Source organism: Salvelinus sp. IW2-2015, linkage group LG21 (genome assembly GCF_002910315.2).
Source record: "Salvelinus sp. IW2-2015 linkage group LG21, ASM291031v2, whole genome shotgun sequence".
NCBI lineage: Eukaryota > Metazoa > Chordata > Actinopteri > Salmoniformes > Salmonidae > Salvelinus > Salvelinus sp. IW2-2015.
Window position 1 is genome coordinate 273715 of NC_036861.1, and position 21988 is coordinate 295702.

The window sequence follows — 21988 nt, forward strand, 5'->3', positions numbered from 1 at the left end:
GGGGGGTCTCTGGCAGTACCCGTTACCCTCACTAGAGGAACGGTCACTATTCGCAAGAAGTGGGGGAGCAAGGCCACTCTTATAGCAAGGCCACTCTCATAGCAGGGCCCGGGCAGTGAGGTCTCAGTCTGGACTGGCAAGCTGCTAGCTGCTGCATAACTAGGCCTACTAGCTTCCACCTGGTGTTTCGTTTCGCTGCGTTTTTGTGCACCACTTGCCTTTTGTTCATCCATCTTGAACAATGCACTCACTCTCCATCCGAGTCCGACCTGATTCACCTAACTGTTTTGAACTATTGATAGCCAATTAGGTGAGGAGTCCGTAAAATAAAAAATATCTATTTTCGCAGACCCCCTACAGTACCTCCATGGACCCCCCAGAGTTTTAAAATAACAACTTCCTCTGTTTAAAACTTAACAATTTGGCCGTTCTGGTCAGCTAGTCCAATTTATATTTTTGTTAGGGCGATTCCAAAATGTGTGCAAAAACAGAAGAAACCTCCCCAGCAAATAAGTTAGAGTTTGATGGATAGGAAGTTTATGGGTTTTTCCATGGGGGAAATCATGAATAGAAACCATCCAACTTGGCAGGAGAAAAGGCAGCAAGATCATTTTGCGTAAATCTTATAAGACATACTGCTCTTGAACTACAGTAAATCTGAATGTACATCTATCTACTGTGAGTGAAATGTTCAAATATTCACATGGACATTCTATATTAATGTCTTAAGAATGTATCTTAATAATGCTATTACAACTGAGTTAATTGTCCACAGTGCATTTTAATTACTGCCAGAATTGCTTCATTTCCTCTGTATGCCCATCTGGAATTAATAAAAATGGCCTACTCTTTCCTTTGTAAGAAATCTCAGTCTAACACACTCACTAAGACCTAGGAAAGATAATACATCTTTAATGAAAAGCCCTGCAATGCCTTGGAGAGATCATTTCTGCCTAATGGACTTCACTCTCTTCATCTGCTAATACAATGTACTGTACTTGCGCTTACTAAAGACCTACCTAAGGCGTTATTTAGCGGTTGCTGCTTTGAACCCAGGGCATAGCCTATTTATGGAGAACATGTCAGCAATAGAAAGGGATTGAATGGGTTTAACTACAGGGTTATGTTCATTTAGGGCAGGTTTTAAAATGTTTTACAAAGGAAAACTAAAATGAGCATTTCTTAGTGGACAGGTCCAGGTAGTCTCTTCCTCTGTTTCAGTCCGTTTTTGTCCATTTGAACACAATCCAGGTCTTGCTTTGGATGGGAGACCGAGTAGATGCCTAATTGAGGCTACGGGCAAAAAGGGCAATCAAGCAGGGACAAGGTCTGGCATGGGAAAAGAAGTGAAGTCTTCATACGAGGGTAATAAAAATGTCAGCCGGGAGACTTGGGTTGCTCGGGCAAAGGTCTCACCAAAGTGAAATGGGGGCCAAGCGGGAAGAAGAGAAAGAGGGACATTGAACAAGTGAGAACACATTGCGGCAAATGGTGCATGGATCATCTTCTTGGATTTCTATTCAGACAGACAGGCTGTATCATTATTGCCTCGTCATCAGTTCACCTCTTCATTTCACCCGTATTTGATCACTCCCTTAAAACTTTGTCTTGTCTTTTGCATACACTATTACAGCTCTCTATTCTGGACTATAATGAGCCCTTCTCTTTATTTTCCTTCCCTGATGGAGTCCACTAGCCAACCAGGAGCTGCAACACTTTGAACTCTCCTTATTAACACAAGTACTGTCTCTTGAGCTCAGGCATTTGAAGTCTAGACTAATTGACTATCTCCTTGACATTCCCACTGCACTCCGGCCCAGACCTCACCAACACTAACATTGCATCTTCACACTGACGGTAATTGGGGCTTTATGACTCCCATCCTAGTCCCTACCACCCAACACACACACAAAAACAAATTGGAAGACTTGGTGGAGTGTTGTGTACAACAAGCACATCTAATCGGGGATTGATGCATAATATTACGCATGTTAATGATAACACTGTTTGCGTTGCCTCTAGAATAAAAAAAATATGTATATTATATTTTTTGGAGTGCAGACCCTCTACACTGCATCACATAATGAGGTCATACAAGGAAAGACAAGCAAAAAAGTTTGAGGTAGGTCTACTTGAAGGGCAAGGAAGCATGCCGTTTTGCCACACCCTTGATTTTGCTTCGTCACAAACAATCACGATACGTGGCGTCATGCGATGCGATCTGTTTGAGATTGTGGAAGCACTCCAAGTGGTTCTCTCTCTCTCCATTGGCTTCTCCCTCCCTCTTTCTTTCTCCGCCTGCTCATGGGCCTTAGTGTTCTTGCCTCGCTCTCATTTGTAGATTGTGCCTTAGGGCTGACAGATGTTCTATATTTTTTTCCACCGTTAGGTTGTTCACTTCCATCACATTTACCACCACATGCACAGCTACTCCCTTCCTTCAGCCAGAGCATGGCTAACTCGCCTTGACTCAGATCACACCTGTATTGTCTCCCATGAAGAACAGTGAGATGAGTAACCACTCCCGTGCTAGCATTTACCTCCACCAGCTGAAGGATGGTGAGGAACAGGTCAATTGCGCCGTGCTAGCACGCTAAACTATCATGCTAGAGCCAGTTGGGTCCCATGGCAGTTGGGTCCCATGGCAGTTGGGTCCCATGGCAGTTCCAGTTGCTAGCACGCTAAACTTACATACTCGTGCTAGCTGGCTCCCATGGGAGTTCCACGTCCCTGTTTTGCTTTTGGAGTGTTCCTGTACATGGGATGTATCCTGCATACAGAAGTTATCACACCATGTGTTGCAGCTAGCTAATCATCCACTATAGCTATTAAGACAGATGTTTGCAGTTAATGAGTTTAGTATGCATATTACATGATCACATATGTCGTAACCTTGGAGTGTTATCTTACATTCAAGGCTGAAAGTAAGACTTTCTTAGGTGATGGGAGCAGAGACGCTTTTTCATCATTTTACTGATGTATGAGGTTAGTACCTCAACTATCAAATGACATCCTGTTGCAGGAACATCAACAACAATCAAACGATTAAGAAAGAGGCATCACTTCTATGCTTACAAATATAATGGGGGGGTACTAAACTGACATATGGAATTGTTAAAAGATGCTCATATGATGGACCATTTACCTATTTGATTTAACATTTTAGGAGCCCTTTAGGTATCCCCAAAAAATATTTAAACATTTTTGGGATAAAATATTGGACATTTTTGGGGGATAAAATATTGAATATGGTGTTTACTACTATAGCCCATAGAAAAACATTGAATAAGACATTCATAAATGGCAACAGAAAAAAACTGTCAAAAGATAAATCATAAGGAAAAAGGTTTCAAAGTGTCTGTCCTATATCTAGGTAATATAAGAAAGCTCAGGAAATATTGTCGTTTTTTTGGACACATACTTAATAACCCCTTATGTTTTTTGGCACAAAACTACCTCCATACTTCCACTCCTTTATATGGGTTACCTTCAGATGAGTCCCGTGACACTTGTGGGGGTCGTAGTGCAAAACGAAGAACCCCATCTGTGTTCGTGAGAGTCTCCCCTTTCCAGAGGTTGTAGGTCAAACCGTTCGGATGCCACAGACGTTTTCGTGAGAAGACCGATTTTTGGGGGATGTCTCATGGTCTGACAAATACCGCTGTAGCTCGGTCATCTTCAAGACGCAGCCAACATCTCTATCTTAAACTGACAGATTTTAAATGGGGATGTTTTTATTATTATGTTACTTAGATTGACTCATGGGTGGGTCAATAGACACTTAAGGATTTGAACCAGTGTGCTACAGCATGAAAATAATCCTGCAGCAACAGGAAATGTGTGTTATTATGTGGTTTATATGATGACGTCTGAGCTGCACAGAGGCTGTCATTGTTTCGGAGCACAACACACACACACAGAAATAAATAAGGCCCTCATCTGAAACATTTGTGCCGCTGACTGCTGCTTTAGTCAATATGTTCATGAGAAAAAGCATTCATCAGTGTTTTCCATAAGCGCCGGCCGTCGGCTGAATAGCCGATAACAGACTCATTGTAAGCCGGCTACTTTTTCCACTTAAAATGTTCAATTAGATAGTCAGAAAAGTCCATGTAGCCTTCTGCCGCTAAAATGAATGATATGCATCTTCTATTGATCTATTGATAGTACAGACACCTGTCAGTCTTTCGCATGTTTTATCGGCCTATACAGCCATGGAGTCGGAGCACATAGGCTATTTACTGTGATTGATTACCAAACGGCAAGTGTTGACTAGTTTACGAAAAGTGTCGAAACGACTGAATAAAGTCAATCTCCTATATACCTTTGCTATTCATACAATGTAGTTATGTCCATGGTACAGCATCGGGACATGTAAACCAAAGATCTTGTTTGTTTTTTCCGAGGATTCGAAGCCCATGAAGAGACTTGCCAGTGACCGCTAAAGTGGCTCGTCAGTGTAGCCTAGTGATGGGTTGTTCGCGAACTAACGGCTCTTTTTGAATGGTTAAGTTAGCTTTTTAGCGATTATCTGCAGATAAATGATGGAAATATTCAATGAAGATGTTGAATTCTCACTGCAGGAACAATAGGAAGTGGAGAGAGCGTTCAGGTCCAAAATATGATCAAATAAAACAGATTGATAATGATACTTATATGCTAGTATTAAAGACATAGATATAGGCCTACTGATTTAATTAAAGATAACAGACAACTGCTGCTTTCTGTTTAGCAAAGTCCATGTTTAACACCTGCTTCATTCTTCAATCATACCTGTTGAAGTAAGACTGTAAATGTGACTTGAATCTCAAGAGAAGACAGGTTTAATGTTAAAAATGGTTTCTTACTTAGAAAAGAGTTGTGATCAGGACAAGGCCTAGACGATATCTAAAACTACTAACACTGCATTTCAATAATTTTCAGTCATTTTATTGTGAAGTAATGTCTTTCTACTTAATACCACAATTTGACCAAAATGCGAGGAAAAGTCATTCAAATATTCTATAATTTAGAGGTGCATTTTGGATGGAATCAAGGCATTAGAATGTACCAGAAGCCACCAAAATTGAGCTTGTTATGCAATTTTCACGGAAAGCACAGCTATTACTTCCCCCCCAAAAAATCACTGCTTCTGAGAGGGAACCAGAGGTTGTTTGTCTGAATCTGTCTGTCGCTCAATCACCCTCCCCTCAAATTCCTTTCATTTTCCGGAAGCATTAGCCGCCCTACCAAACATTTGTACAAGAAAATGATCTGCAAGCATGTCAGAGGGGTTGTCGATATTTACCGTCATTACGCGTTATTTCTCTCACACATTTCTCTGTACTAAAACCTGTTTATCCGCTATTTGCTTGTGGTTACTCTTCAACTGGACTGACCACCTGCTCTGATTCTCTGCACCTTAGCACACATGCACACACCAACACAGACAAACACACACATATACATTCATGCTACACACACATCACAACGGCTGCTACGAGACTTATTATACTGCTCAATTTATACACTGCCCCCCCATCTACCCCCCTTCCCCAAAACACGTGTAAATATTGGACTATAAATTGTGCCTTCCTGTATTATACTTACGCTAAAATGTTTATTCTATTCTACTGAACCATTAACTGTATGTTTCTAGAAACTACTGATAGTACGGTTATTTGCCTTCGCAAGCGTTTCCCTTATAAGCGTTCTCATACTCAGAATGAGTCAGAATGCATTCCAGTGTTCTGATCTCAGTGATAAAATAGTGATCCATTGTTTCTGACTGGTCTCCACTGGTCCTTGTACACCAGTGACCCCATGCATCTCTCTTCCACTCCTCTCTACTCCTCCATTCCCTGCAGGAACAGAAAGTTGACTTACCCCAACAGTGTGGGTGACAGCTAGCCAGAGTGATGATGACAAAGGTAACCTGGGTTCCTCTTCCCACAGCAGGCTCTCTGTGTGTGTGTGTGTGTGTGTGTGTGTGTGTGTGTGTGTGCTTGTGTGTTTGTGTAGTGTGTGTGTGTGTTGATGGTCAGTCTAGCTGCTGTGTTCGTTACATTTAGCGTTACTTGTTTTGACTAGACGTCATATCACTGAGTTCTGTGTTAAAGGGTGGCTCTGCAGTAGTATGCTGCTGAGTCATTTTAGAAACCCTAGCTGTCTGTGTTTTGTTCAGAGAGACATACACTGAGTGTCAAAAAGATTATGAGCATCCCTTTTGAACACTTTCAACACCTTGTAGAGTCCATTTCCCCGACGAATTGAGTCTACCTGAGGGCAAATCAATATTACGAAAAGTGTTCCTAATGTTTTGTAAACTCAGTGTATAAGCTAGAAGGTTTGCTGCAGAGACAGGTTGAATTACTAGGTACAGCCCAGTAAGGTCTTTGTATGATTACAGGCTATTTGACTGTTAGTAGTTTGTTAGTTTTTATTTTGTAGCAACATCAAGGCCTGTACCTTCCACTTCTTGTCAATAAAAATTTAAAAACAGTGCAGGCTATCGTTCCACAGGCTAACAGTCCACACTATTCCACAGGCTAACAGTCCACACTATATTTATATGCTCATATACTGTATTCCTGCATGTCTCACTATCAACATCTGTTACCTTGACAACATTTTCCTGGTCTTTGATGTTTTTTTGATTTTGCACAATTATTAGGCTTACCTCCTACCTCTTGTAATAACAACTTTCATGTTCCAAACAAAACAGGCTAACATTCCACATGACAATCCACAGCAATGATAAAGCTCACTGATGTTTTTCCCGTCCTCTCACCATTAGCTTGACACCTCTTTCCTGGTCTGTGACAGAAGCTTTCTCATTGGACTGTACACGGGGGTGAGGAGAGGCAGAGTGGAGGTTGGGGGGGGGGGGGGGGGGTGTTGAGGCTTAGTTGGGGTTTGGGGGGATTTATCTAGGCCACCTGGGGCGAGGGTGATCGGGGGCGTTGGTTGTTTACATATATGCATCAGCACCGCCTTGTCTCGAAGTAGCACCAGACGGCAGTTCTAGGGGTTCCTGCCAATAGACAGCGTATAAGCAGCCAGTTGGTATGGTTGATAATGTCCATCGGTTGCAGGGCAGACCTCCGTACAACGATATTTACAATTAATGTCCGTTGTAGTTAAATCTTCCTCGGTGAGTCGTCGGGATTATTTCCATGTGCAACGGTTAGGCTCGAAGGACAGGAAGGCAGGGTATTTCGGTCGCCTACTGAATTCTCAGCGAAGGCAGCCTGACCTCCGGTCCTCGTTTTTCTTTGTGGTCTCTTCACCAAATGACGGGGATTTTGGAGCCGTTCCGGGAAAGCCAGTATTGGTCGGACTCGGTACGGTCTCGGTTAACTAGACGAGTCCGGCCGGGTCCGGGGAATCAGCCCCCGCTGCCCCCACACACTGATTTAGGCATAGCTAGATAGGGCTTCACAAGTAGAGTAGTAGCATCTAAATAATATTAACAGCAAGTCCAAGACACCAGAGTGAAAGATACAGATCTTGTGGATAAGCACCATTTCAGATTTTTAAATGTTTTACAGGGGAACAATTGTAATCTTTAGCTAAAACGTAGCAAATACACACTTTTCTAACTCCACAGTTTCTACACTTCAGCTATCACCAAATCCGGCTAAACTAAGATATTGATAAGCCACTAACCAAGAAAAAACCTCTTCAGATGTGGACATCTGAACATTTTATGGTAAAGGATCGGTTTTGTTAAGAAAAGTGCATATTCAGGTAGAATCACAAGTTTACAATTGCACGACCATCACAAGACGACTAGAAATTTACTAATAGAGAGCAACGTGTATGACCAATTAACTCTTAATAAACATATTCATAAGAATAGCAAGCATAGAATGGAAAACCTCAGATCTTGTGATTCGACAATATTTTCAGATTTCTAAGCGTTTTAAATCAGCGGAAACCAACAATAATCGATAAGTTTAGCCATGACACATGTGAAAACGTTACCAGAAGCCATCGATTCCAGCAAGAGCGGCTATATGTACGTAATCACGCAACATAATTAATTTTTTACGTAACCTTCTCAGCAATTCTTCCGATGACACTCATAGGACATCATGTTACACAATACATTTATGTTTTGTTCGATAATGTGCATATTTATATCCACAAATCTCGGTTTACATTGGCGCCATGTTCAGAAATGCCTCCAAAATATCCGGAGTAATTACAGAGAGCCACGTCAAATAACAGAAATACTCATCATAAACTTTGATGAAAGATACATGTTGTACATATAGTTAAAGATACACTTGTTCTTAATGCAACCGCTGTGTCAGATCTTTAAAAAACTTTAAGGAAAAAGCATACCATGCAATAATATGAGACGGCGCTCAGAAATACACAACATTTCTCCACCATGTTGGAGTCAACAGAAATACGAAATTACATCATAAATATTCCCTTACCTTTGATGATCTTTCATCAGAATGCAGTGCCAGAAATCCTAGTTCCACAATAAATCGTTGTTTTGTTCGATAATGTCCATTACTAGTATCCAATTAGCTCCTTTTGCTAGCACGTTTAGTTCACATGTCCAAACGCTGGCGCCGGTCCAGGCGAACTCGGACGAAAACTTTAAAAAGTTATATTCCAGGTCGAATAAACTGGTCAAAWTAAGTAGAGAATCAATCTTCAGSATGTTGTTATCATATATATCCAATAACGTTCCAACCGGAGCRTWCGTTTTTGTCTACAGAGTAATGGAACGCATGGCSMTATYATGAGTAATGCGCRTAACCAGGAACTAGCATTCTGCCAGACCACTGACTCAAATAGCTGCCATCCGGCCCCACATCACACTAGAGGCTTCATTCCACGTTCTACTGACTGTTGACATCTAGTGGAAGGCGTAGGAAGTGCGAGCATATCCATATCTTACTGGGATGTGAATAGACGATGAGTTTAACATCAACCAGCCCCAGAATTTCCACTTCCTGTTTGGAAGTTTGCCTGCCATATGAGTTCTGTTATACTCATAGACATGATTCAAACAGTTTTAGAAACGTCAGAGTGTTTTCTATCCAATAGTAATAATAATGTGCATATATTAGCATCTGGGACAGAGTAGGAGGCAGTTCACTATGGGCACGCAATTCATCCAAAAGTGAAAATGCTGCCCCCTATCCCTAAAAAGTTAAGTGATGGCAGTGGAGCTGCTTCTTAATCATTTTACTGATGTATGAGGTTAGTACTAAACTGACATATGGAATTGTTTAAAGATGCTCATATGATGAACCATTTAGCTATTTGATTTAACATTTTAGGAGCCCTTTAGGTATCCCAATAAAAAAATTGTTTTAAATGGGATGAAATATTGAATTGTGTTTAGCCCATAGAAAAACATTCATAAATGTCCAAAAAACATAGTCAAAAAATAAATCATAAGGAAAAAGGCTTCAAAGTGTCTGTCCTATATCTAGGTAATATAAGTAAGCTCAGGAAATATTTGAGTTTTTTTGGACACATACTTAATAACCTCTTATATTTTTTTGGCACAAAGCTACCTCCATACCTCCACTCAATTACATGGGTTACCTTCAGATGAATCCTGTGACACTTGTGGGGGTTGTAGAGCAAAACAAAGAACACCATCGTGTTTGTGAGATTCTCCCCTTTCCAGGGGTTATAGGCCAAACCGTTCGGATGCTACAGACGTTTTCGTGAGAAGACCGATTTTCGGGATGTCTCATGGTCTGACAAATACCGCTGTAGCTCGGTCACCTTCCACCGCAGATGCAGAAGGCCAACATAAGCGGATGCGGTGGATTGAGACGCAGCCAATATATCTAGCTTAAACTGACAGATTTTAAATGGGGATTTTTTTATTATGTTACTTAGATTGTCAATAGACACTTAAAGATTTGAACCAGTGTGCTACAGAAGGAAAATAATCCAGCAGCAACATGGAATTTGTATTATGTGGATTATAATTAATGGACATTTTTTGTGGGGGTTGATACATTTTTTGTTAGGGCAAATTAAGTCTTACATTTTAATGTTGAAATTACAAACTTTAGAAGCCTTTTTAAACATGGACTACACTAGAAGTTTGCATTTCCTGCTGTGCAGGAAAATTCTCAGCAACAAACGAGTGATCAAATGAAGATCCTACATCTGTACGTACCCTCATTTGCACTTCTTTGGGAAGTGATGGGAACATTTCTAAAGAGTTTGTCTGTACTACTTTGAGGACAGTTCGAGGACATTAAATATGAATTTGCACTTATAAATATGTGCTTGTTCCAAAAAGAGTGGCAATGAATGGAAGTATTTGAACTCCGTAGTGGGAGAGATCTCATCTGAAGCAAATTCATATTCCACCCACCTGCCTGTTGATGCTGTCTGAGCTGGACAGAGGCTGTCATTGTTTTGGAGCACAACACACACACACAGAAATAATTAAGGCCTTCGCCTGAAACATTTGTGCCGATGACTGCTGCTTTAGTCAATATGTTCATGAGAAAAAGCATTCTTCAGTATTTTCTATAAGCGCCGGCCGTCGGCTAAATAGCTGATAACACTCATTGTAAGCCGACTACTTTTTCCACTTCATAAATTACCAAGGCATTTTTCATTTAAAAGTTTATAAAAGGTGTCGAAATGACTGAATGAAGTCAATCTCCTATGTCCCTTTGCTATTCATAAATCATACAATGTAGTTATGTCCATGGTATTGCATCGGGACATGTAAACCAAAAGATCTTGTTTGTTTTTTCCTAGGATTCGCCCATGAAAAAAACTTGCCAGTGACCGTAAAGTGGCTCGTCAGTGTAGCCTAGTGATGGGTTGTTCGCAAACTAACGGCTCTTTTTTTAATGCATCTGCTAGGTGAACGGAACCGAATCTCATCGGTAAGAGACGTGTGTTTTGGCTCCCTCATTTGCATACTGGTAGGCTACTCCTGCTTTTTAGTCGATTATCTGCAGATAAATTATGAAAACATTCGATGAAGATGTCGAACTCTCACTGCAGGAACAATAAGAAGTGGAGAGAGCGCCTCATTCTGGTCCAAAATATGATACAGATTGAAGGTTACAAAAGATCATGTACGTGATACTTATACGCTAGTATTAAAGATATTGATATAGGCCTACTGATTTAATTAAAGATAACAGACAACTGCTGCTTTCTGTTTAGCAAAGCCCATGTTTAATACCTGCTTCATTCTTCAATCATACCTGTTGAAGTAAGACTGTAAATGTGACTTGAATAGGTTTAATGTTAAAGAGGTTTTCTTACTTAGAAAATAGTTGTGATCAGAACTAGGCCTAGACAATATCCAAAACTACTAACACACCACATTGCAATCATTTTCAGTCATATTACTGTAAAGAAATATCTTTCTACAACAACAAATTTGACCAAAATGCGAGGAGAAGTCATTCAATTATTCTATAATTTAGGGGTGCATTTTGGATGGAACCAAGGCATTAGAATATACCAGAGGCCACCAAAATTGAGCTTGTTCTGCAATTTTCACGGAAAACACAGCTATTACTTCCAATAACAGCAAAAAAAACGCTGCTTCCGAGAAAGAACCAGAGAGGTTGTTTGTCTGAATCTGTCCGTCGCTCAATCAGCCTCCCTTCAAATTCCATTCTTTTTCTGGAAGCATTAGCCGCCCTACCAAACATTTATACAAGATAATGATCTGCAAGCATGTCAGAGGGGTTGTCGATATTTACCGTCAGTACGCGTTATTTCTTACACATTTCTCTGTATTAAAACCTGTTTATCCACTATTTTGCTTGTGGTTACTCTTCAACTGGACTGCTCTGATTCTCTGCACCTTAGCACACATGCACTCGCCCACACAGACATATACACATCACAACGGCTGCTACAAGACTATTTATACTGCTCAATTTATACATTGCCCCCCCCCCCCCAAACACGTGTAAATATTGGACTATAAATTGTGCCTTCCTGTATTATACTTATGCTAAAATGTTTATTCTATTCTACTGAACCATTAACTTTATGTTTCTATTATTATGTTTTATTATGTTTTATTGTGGTTTCACTGTCCGGAAGGAACCTGCCAGTAAGTGGTTTGTTGGACGATGTATACCATGCGTATCCCATACATACCAGTAATAAAACTAGAAACGACTGATACAGTTATTTGCCTCCCCAAGCGTTTCCCTTATAAGCGTTCTCATACTCAGAACGAGTCAGAATGCATGCAGTGTTCTGATCTCAGTGGTAAAATAGTGGTCCATTGTTTCTGACTGGTCTCCACTGGTCCTTGTACACCAGTGACCCCATGCATCTCTCTTCCACTCCTCTCTACTCCTCCATTCCCTGCAGGAACAGAAAGTTGACTTACCCCAACAGTGTGGGTGACAGCTAGCCAGAGTGATGATGACAAAGGTAACCTGGGTTCCTCTTCCCACAGCAGGCTCTCTGTGTGTGTGTGTGTGTGTGTGTGTGTGTGTGTGTGTGTGTGTGTGTGTGTGTGTGTGTGGTGTGTGTGGTGTGTGTGTGTGTGTGTGTGTGTGTGTGTGTGTGTGTGTGTGTGTGTGTGTGTGTGTGTGTGTGTGTGTGTGTGTGTGTGTGTGTGTGTGTGTGTGTGTGTGGGTGTGTGGCATTAGCACCCAGCTACTCATTTTTACATGTCATATCACCTGAGTTCTGTGTTAAAGGGGTGGTCTGCGTAGTATGCTGTTGCCATTTTGAGAACCCACTAGCTGTGTTTTGTTTAGAGAGACGTACACTGAGTGTCAAAACATTATGGACATCCTTTTTGAACGACCGTTTGTAGATCCAGTGGCCGCCTGGACGAATTGAGGTCTGTCTTGATGGGCAAACCAATATTAAAAACGGTTGTTCCTACTGTTTGTAGCAGTTCAGTGTATATAGGCTAGAAGGTTTGCTGCAGAGACGGTTGAATTTACTAGGTAGGCCAGTAAGGTCTTTGTATGATTTACAGGCTATTCTGAACTCTTTGAACTCCTCAAAGGCATATACCTTCCACTTCTTGTCACATAAAAACTTTTAAAACAGCGCGGGCTTAACGTTCCACAGGCTAAACAGTTCCACACTATTTCCAGCAGCGCTCAACAGTCCCACAGCTACTATTTAAAGGAAAATGGTTCAGGTCACTGAGAATGTCATGTTCCCTGTACTGTCGCACTATCAACATCTGTTAGCTTGACAAAGCTTTTCTGGTCTTTGATGTTTTTAAATTTTGCATGATTATTCATAGGCTTACCTCCTACCTCTTGTTAATACAACAGTGTCCATGCTTTCCAAACAAAACAGGCCGGCATTCCACATGACAGTCCACAGCAATGATAAAGCTCACTGGCTGTTTTTCCCATCCTTTCACCATTAGCTTTGACACTCTTTCCTGGTCTATGACAGAAGCTTTCGCATTGGACTGTACACGGGGGTGAGGAGAGTGTGGAGTGGGGGTTAGGGAGCGCATTTCATCTTCATTATTAGACGAGAATTAAATACGGAGAAAATGACCTGTTCATTAGAGTCTTGTTAAAAAGGGAGGAATGTGAGAACGGAAAGGAATGAAGGGAGATGGGACTAATGGTTCGAATTGGTCAGGATGGCTCCTTTGAGGGTTGTGGGAGAAGGGCGTTGCGATGGGGTTGGGGGTGCGAGGGGTTGAGGGGGGGGGCGGGGGGGGGGGGGGGGGGGGGGGGGGGGGGGGGGGGAGCCAACGGTCGAAAATCATGAAGGAGCTTTACTAATCCTTTTGATAAAAAACACTGCGAATTTTTAACATCCTTCTTCCTTCCTTCTTTTTTTTTTGTCTGGTCTTAATTCATTAGTTCCGCGGGAAAGAGAGAGAAATTATAGGGATCGGGTATAAATATTATATACGATGTGGAAGTATTTTCTTAGAAGATCACTGGCTAACTCTCTGGGTGGAGATAGCATGCTTAATGGATGTGGCGGAATATTGTTGAAGATAGAAACAGAGGCACCCAACAGACATGTACTAACTTCAAAAATGTATGTTCGTTTTAATATTGGCAGTTGACATCAGCACTGCAAGTCCATTGACGTGCCTTCGTAAGTGTATCCAACTGCACCGCAATGAGTAGATCAACTTTTTCTACTTCAAAATGACTTAGAAGTTATACTGATAGATCGTCGATATTTGAGTCAAAGTGGGCTGTTTTATATGAGTTAGGACATTTGTGCAGGATTACAGTGTAAGAAACCCCACACAGCGAGGCGCAATTAGGAAAGCAGAATGGAAAAGTGAGATGTTAACTATGAGATAAGACAAAATGACAACACTTAAAAACGCAAATAAATGCACCTTACGCTCTTCCTGTGTTGTTGGGACTGACGTACAAAGTAGCTGAGCGATTGTTTTCGCCCCCACTTTCTCAATTGGCTTCTGGTAAGTGGTTCCGTAGTCGGTTGACCTGGAATTTAATCAGAGTGTTTGATGAAGACTTGATGAATTACTTGTTGTAATTAAAAATCCCCTGGAGAATGTTTAGTAGTAGCATGCACAATTACGTCCCACCTCCTTGTGGTTCGCTGTTCTACGACGACACACTCAGATTACAAGGGATAAACAACCATAACCTAGCCAGGGTGTATGTCTCCAACTATCTGACCAATGTCCAGCTCTTCTTTTAAAAACAGCACAGAATTCGAAACAGCATCACCCAGGAGCAATTTTTCTGGAATAGTTTCTCTGTTATGGTCCAGGAAAAGATTTGAAGTCAAATCATGTCATTTACTCCTTCAGTCCAAACTGTTAGGAGAAAAAGGCACAACAAAGTGCAAAACTTCACGTAAAGCTGAAAGACTTACTGCATAGTCTCAAGTGGACTGTTCTATAGCTGGTCAAAGATGAAGCCATTGAAGCACGAGTTAGACTAGCTTTATGTAAAGTTTTCACGTGGCCTCCTGCATTGTCATTCACACAAAGCTTCCTGTTTTAAAGGAAGTAACGGCAATGTTCTTGTGGATTTTGAAAAGAATACTGAAAAGGCAAAATAATGTGTGAAGTTTTTTGGAGGTCGTGTGTCTAGGTAGCACAACTCTGTTGTTTCAAAGTATCACCATATCTGTCGGCATAAAACTACTAACCCAATATGGATCCCAACAGTTGAGTCAAAGCTAACAGTGGATGAAAGGGATTGTGCTGAAATATTTAAGCGATGGTCAGAGTACTAATGTGAAATTTGTGTTCCGTCTGGGATGTGACATTCCAGAACGTCTCGAAGTTTGAACAACTTATCTCCCCTGCCAGGTTCATTTTATTCATAGAGAAGCGAGGCTCAATCAAGGAGCTATTTCATGTTCAGCTAAAACACACACACAAACACACAGACATGCAAAGCAGGCAAAGCTTCATAAAACACACCATGCATCACCCTTCAATGCTTGTTACTACTACAAACAAAGCAATCACCGACTTCGATAGAGGGTTTTCATTCATCCTGTGCTTATAGAAATGTTAAATCCTGATTTTGGAAACTCAATTGAAATGGAAGCGTTACAACTTTGAAGTCGGTTTTTTTGTAGTGAAGTTGACAAAGAACAAACAGAAACACACAAATAGCCCAGCCCCGTGACACCAGCCTGGTGACTTTCATTTTCCTTTTATCAGATTTATTATGGGATGGTTTCCATGTCGATTAAATATGGGCGAACTCCTGAATACCAGCGGTAGCATCTATCAACGGGTGGATCCATTGACACTTTGGACCACAGGACAATGACATCATCTGGCTATTGATCTGCTCCTCATAGAACCCCATCATACGGCTGCTGTGATTTAAGGCCCAATTACTTACTTTAGTGGTGCAGCAACTCTCGACATGAACCAATGAAACTAAATAATCGCCGCACCCCCCTCACATCATATACCTACGTACGCCTCACATCATATACCATAGCTACCCCTCACATCATATTACCTAGCTACCCCTCACTCATATACCTAGCTACTCCTCACATCATATACCTAGCTACCTCCTCACATCATATACCTAGCTACTTCCTCACATCATATACCTAGCTACTCTCCTCACATTCATATACCTAGCTACTCCTCACATCATAACCTAGCTACTCCTCACATCATATACCTAGCTACTCCTCACATCATATACCTAGCTACCCTCACATATATACCTACTACTCCTACATCATAACCTAGCTTACCCCCACATCATATCCTAGCTACTCCTCACCATCAATACCTAGCTACTCCTCAACATCATATACCTAGCTACTCCTCACAATCATATACCTAGCTACTCCTCACATCATATACCTACTTACCCTACCACATCATATACCTAGCTACTCCTCACATCATATACCTAGCTACCCTCACATCATATACCTATCTACTCCTCACATCATATACCAGCTACTCCTCACACAATACCTAGCTACTCTCACATCCATATACCTAGCACTCCTCACATCATATACCTAGCTACTCCTCACATCATTAACCTAGCTACTCCTCACATCATTACCTAAGCTACTCCTCACATCATATACCTTGCACTCCTCACATCAATATACCTAGCTACTCCTCACATCAATACCTAGGCTACTCTCACATCATATACCTAGCTACTCCTCACATCACATACCTAGCTACTCCTCAACATCCACATACCTACACTCCTCATCAAACCTAGCTACTCCTCACATCATAACACCAGCTACTCCTCACATACATACCTAGCTACTCCTCACATCATTATACCTAGCGACTCCTCACATCATATACCTAGCTACTCCTCACATCATATACCTAGCTACTCCTCACATCATATACCTAGCTACTCCTCACATCATATACCTAGCTACTCACATCATATACCTAGCTACTCCTCACATCATATACCTAGCTACTCCTCACATCATATACCTAGCTACTCCTCACATCATATACCTAGCTGTTTTAGTGGAGGGTTCAATTTCAAGCTCTTTTAATCATACCGGACTAACGTGATACTGCCTTGTTCTTTTCATGGACAACAACAACTTTATTTTGGGAGGAGACTTAGAGCACCCCCAGTACATGCCCAATTAGATTTCCCCCCATATATCTACTGTACAGCCCAAAGCCCTGTTGTCTTCCCTATTGGAGTTTAATCAATGAGTGGGGGGTATCTGGAGATGGTTAGCTAGAGGTCGCTAATCGCATTAGCGGGGTGCAACGTAAACAATAAACAGCTTGAAACGTCCAACGGATGGCAGCTTTGCTGAGTATTCCAAATTAATTCATGAATGCCTCGGCGCACTCCGATAGCATTTCTCTCTCGCCACTCCGCTTTGAGAGCAGCAGGTTGGGCTTGTACCCCTTCCCATTTCTGCCCCAGGTTTGATGGCTGTCTTCCATTCTTAAACTACCAGCGTCTCCGTCTCTCCCTCTCATGAAGTGAGGGAACAGTCAATGTTAGACGCACCATTAACAGGGTAATGAGGTGTCACGCCCGTTCACGTTTGAGCCATCCACGACTTAAGCCACTAAAGGCTAGTGGTTAGGACTTAAGTGGAGACAGTCATATAACGCTACATTTACCACTGCTGTGGTTGGGAGATAGGCCTTGGGGTGACCCACAGATCTGTTGTGGGCAAGACCGCTGAAATTACTGGAAAATCCTGAGGTCCATATTCTGTTTTCCTCTTTCTCATATGAGGGCCGCAATGTTCCAGCAGTCCCGCACCGCTGAGATTTGTACAGATTTGACAGGCCTACTGTTACAAAGTCTCTTAAATGCCAAAACCGCATTCTATCAACTTTAATGAGCGCCAAGTGGAACAAATGTAAGAGCATTCAATTTGTCCCTCTTTTTACAAAAGCCCGGGGTAAAATAAGGCGAGACGTCATAAAACGTGTTCCGCTGAAAGGAGTCTATAGAAGAACAACTAAAATCCTCTAACTGTGGTGTTTCCCATGGACAGTCAAACACTTTACATTTTCAGCAAATTCTCAAACATACTTGTACGTGACTCTGAACAGAATCACAGAATGTCACACTGTATAAATAACCTATTGGGCACCGAATATCAAGGTAGCAAGAACACAACCTGTCGACCTACAAATACAAGATATTACAACTATAGCCAAGGGAGTGGATTATGTTTGAATTCAGTTCTCAGTAATCCGGAGGAGCCCCTTGAGCTGAACATGCAGCGAGACTCGCTTGAGCTGCACTCAAGGCCAGTCAAAGTAAGTGCACTTGGACAACACTGGAGAGCACATTGGCTGTCCGTGAGTAGCTGTGACTCATATTCACACTAATGCCCGTCTGCTTTGGGATGAATTAAACATCTGGTCGGTCAGCTGGAAGGTTCTGGAGACAGGTGCACGTTTTTCGGGCGAAAAGTCTCCTCAATGAGGAGAGGGCAAGTTGCACCGTTTAAATATTCAAGGTGATTTTGTTGTAAGCCTTCGATTTGTCAACCTCTTATAGTGATGTACTTATACTTATTATATGTATTTATAATGTTTGTGGTATACAAAGGAGACAGAACATGAAACACTAAAATCCGATATAAAAGGCAGTCACTGAAGACTTTACACAGAAATGTACACAGAAGACTTACTTTGTCATTACATGATGTGCTTACCTCCACAATGAGCTCTCTGTGACACTGTTCAGGTTGAAGTCAAACAGCTTGGTCAGCATGAGAATCACCTGCAAGACATGAGGAAAAATCCTTATTAATACACTTTAATACAGAGCCTACAATAAATGCACGTTTCAACACACAATTCATTTTAAACATAGGCGTAATCGCATGTCACATAGCATTTCAAAACATTTGATGATTCGTCCTGAATTACATGGTCAGCAGTCAAGGAGACCGTGTTTCTTCTACAGTATGCGAAATCCAAGGAAATGATCTGTTATTGGAGTTACAAGCCACAGGTCATCAACAATTTGGCCTGTAACATCCCCGAAAGGTTGCTGAATCAAATCCCCAAGCTGACTAGGTACAGCTACGAACGTTCTGTCCCTGAGCAAGGCAGTTACCCCACTGTTCCCCGTGCGCCGATGACGTGGATGTCGATTAAGGCAGCCCCCCGCACCTCTCTGATTGAGGGGTTGGGTTAAATGCGGAAGACGTATTTCCGTTGAATGCATTCCGTTGTACAACTGACTAGGTATCGCCCTTTCCCATGTTCAAATGGTGTCCCTTTATTTCATGATCACTTGTGTAATACAAGACGCTTGTTCCATACTTTCTAAAATCACCTATCACATCCTTTTCAAAATAGAAAACAGAAGGAACAGAGAAAGGAAGCTATTAAATGTTTGATAAGTAGCCTCTGTAGCCACACATGAAAGGCATAGTTCCGTCTTTGGGAAACTCACGGTCTACCTGATAGAGAATACATTAAACAAATGTGTCCTCCACCTAGCTTGTTCATGGGATATGACTACTGACTAGCAAGCTCAGCTGAACTGTCAGCGAAAAGAACTAAAAGATACATCAGACGAACAGMGTGTGATGACTAATTATTTAGAGCTCGTTACTTAATCATATCCTATTCAATCTAAACRCGGCACTGTAAATATTCTTTATAACTGTAACACCCTTAAAGTGCATGGGATTTAGAAGGACAATCTGGGTCGATCCAAGTCTTCAGGGAAAATGAAAAGACAGATAAATCGCATTCCGCCCGAAGCAGAATGAGAACTACAGAAGCATGGAACTACAGAAGCATGGAACTACAGAAGCACGGAACTACAGAAGCCCTCGCAATCTATTTACTTTATGACTAGAGGTATATTTGAAATTCATTGCAATTTGTGGCGATGGAGCTAYTCACCAAGCACACCTGTAGTTTACCAGTCTACTTTGACATGGTACTATAGACCCCTGATGTTTCACGCACTGTTTGCTGTCTTGTTAGCATGTTGCTAACTGTGTGGAATCGCCTGGAGTATGATGTCATGGGTTTGACAGTTTCGGGATTGTTCAAATGCGTGTAGATGTCATATAACACAGAGGTCAGTAACAACATGGACAAGTCGAACAGATCCAGCAGCAGTGTTATGTCTATCTTTATCAGCCTCATGTCATCCAGATGACCTTAGCATCATCTACATAGCTTATTTTTTCCCCCTCCAAACACAAAACACCCATAGGCGGTCTGAAACTTCTAAGAGGAACTTCGGGGAACTGCATATTCAGGGGAAAAAACTCTGTGGAATATCGTCCCAAGTCCATAGTGTAGGGCAAAAACAAAACAACCGGAGCCTATAAACAATTTGTACATGCCGTCTCCAAGACCGGCTACACAATGTTCCTTGGCTGCACGCTGCGTCATGGCAACATCCAACTGTTTCTCTGTACCTCGGATACCTTTGAGTCTACCTCCCGCTGCATGTTGTGGAGGCAGGCGTGGCGGAGGAGGAGTCACCGTGGGAGTTGTGTGACTTTGTGAAGTGTGTTCCGCCAGCGTGGGGGCCCCGCGAGTGAGTTACAACGCCAGAACAGATGCACCTCTGCAGCGGGGAATTACATTGTGAGGCAGGCCCCTTTGATCACGCTGTATTATGTATGAGGCAACATCTGCGGCCTCGGAACGCACCGAACAAGACCCCCCCCCCACCCCCCCCACCCACACACACACACACACGGCTGCTTTGCTCAACCTGTGGAGGAGTTTAGGTTAGAGAGAAGAACCCATCAACACAAAACTCCTTTAAATTAAGAGCTTGTTCACAATGTAGCCGGTGTTCTCCTCAAGCGTCTGAGTGGTAGATACTCCGGTGAGGAGAGATTTACCCCAAGGGATGAATAACCTTACATGTGCAGATAGACCAATGCATGCTAATGACCCAGTCCATTTTGCTGGCAGCTGGAGGGGAATTCGCACACAGGCGCGTACACACACGCACAAAGGTGCGCACACACACACCACCACCCCACAAGGCTTCTCTCTCTCCCTCTATCTCCGTCCCTCCTAAATTCTACCAAACCTCTAAATTTCAGTTTTTTATGTTCTGTTTGACAGAGCAGGTGCCCTTGTACCAATGTATCTCTGTACTCCATGCCTATGCCTCCACCTCCGCCTGTTTCTGTGTACTAGAGCCAGGTTCTCTATCACCTCGCCCAAACAACCAATAACCTGSACAGATAAAGTCCTTTAAAAGCAAAGTAAGCARAGCTKKAAAAGCGGAGCAGGCCAGGCGGGGCTGGCTGTGTAGCTGGCATCATTAGCTGAAGGACAGTGTGCATACGGACCCTTCTGTCTGCCACATATGGAGCCTAATGTGGGTGGCCATCAGCGTGCGTCCGTGTCAGATGGTCTCCCCGCTGGAAAGTGCATATGCTACATTACCGAGCTTGCCAATTAGGCCCGTGGGTAGACTCCTACTGTAAATATTACCTTGCCGAGCAATAGAAGGAAAAGACAGACTTTTAAAAAAAAAATATGAAGATATCTGAGAAGGGCTAACGATGGGGAGAGAGCTGTGTGAGGGCGTGAAGAAGAACAAGAAGAAGGTCATTCTACCAGAAGCGGTTAGGAGTTGTTTGAGGGAGAGAAGATGGAGGACTGTGACTTTCATTAGCTTGGAAGGTGTTTGGGTTTACGTGGCTGTGGCAGGTTGAGGCGGGAGCTCTGTTTATGGATGCATTATGCTGAAAACCCCACATTGAAGTTAGTCACTGGGCTTCAGAAGATGTTCGAGGTGGTAGGCCTGGTGAGGTCTGTATTAAGATAAGTGTCCCTCTTTCGAATAAGTAAAACTTTCAAAGTGCATTGAAGGCCAGTTGGAGGGAGTTTGCAAATGTTATGTTAAGTCTCTGGTTGGCAGAATTTTAGGGGGTATTAGAAATGCAGAGAGGTTTGAGCTCAGGGTGCGGATCAATAACAGCTGTGTTTCTGCAAAGACTTAAGTGCTTAGAGTTTCTCTTTCACACACAAATACACACAGAGAGAGACAGAAACACACACAAATACACACACAGAGAGACAGAAACACACACAAATACACAC

At 42.2% G+C, this 21988-nt stretch overlaps 1 protein-coding gene across 1 annotated transcript in view; it reads right to left on the reverse strand.

The window, feature by feature from the left end:
- The window catches only part of LOC111982478 (VPS10 domain-containing receptor SorCS1-like), a 167617-nt gene that overhangs the window by 77784 nt on the left and 67845 nt on the right, over positions 1-21988 (reverse strand). The window contains 2 exon segments of the mRNA XM_024014047.2: positions 14306-14414; positions 18604-18671. Of these exon segments, the coding sequence (XP_023869815.1) occupies positions 14306-14414; positions 18604-18671 (177 nt within the window).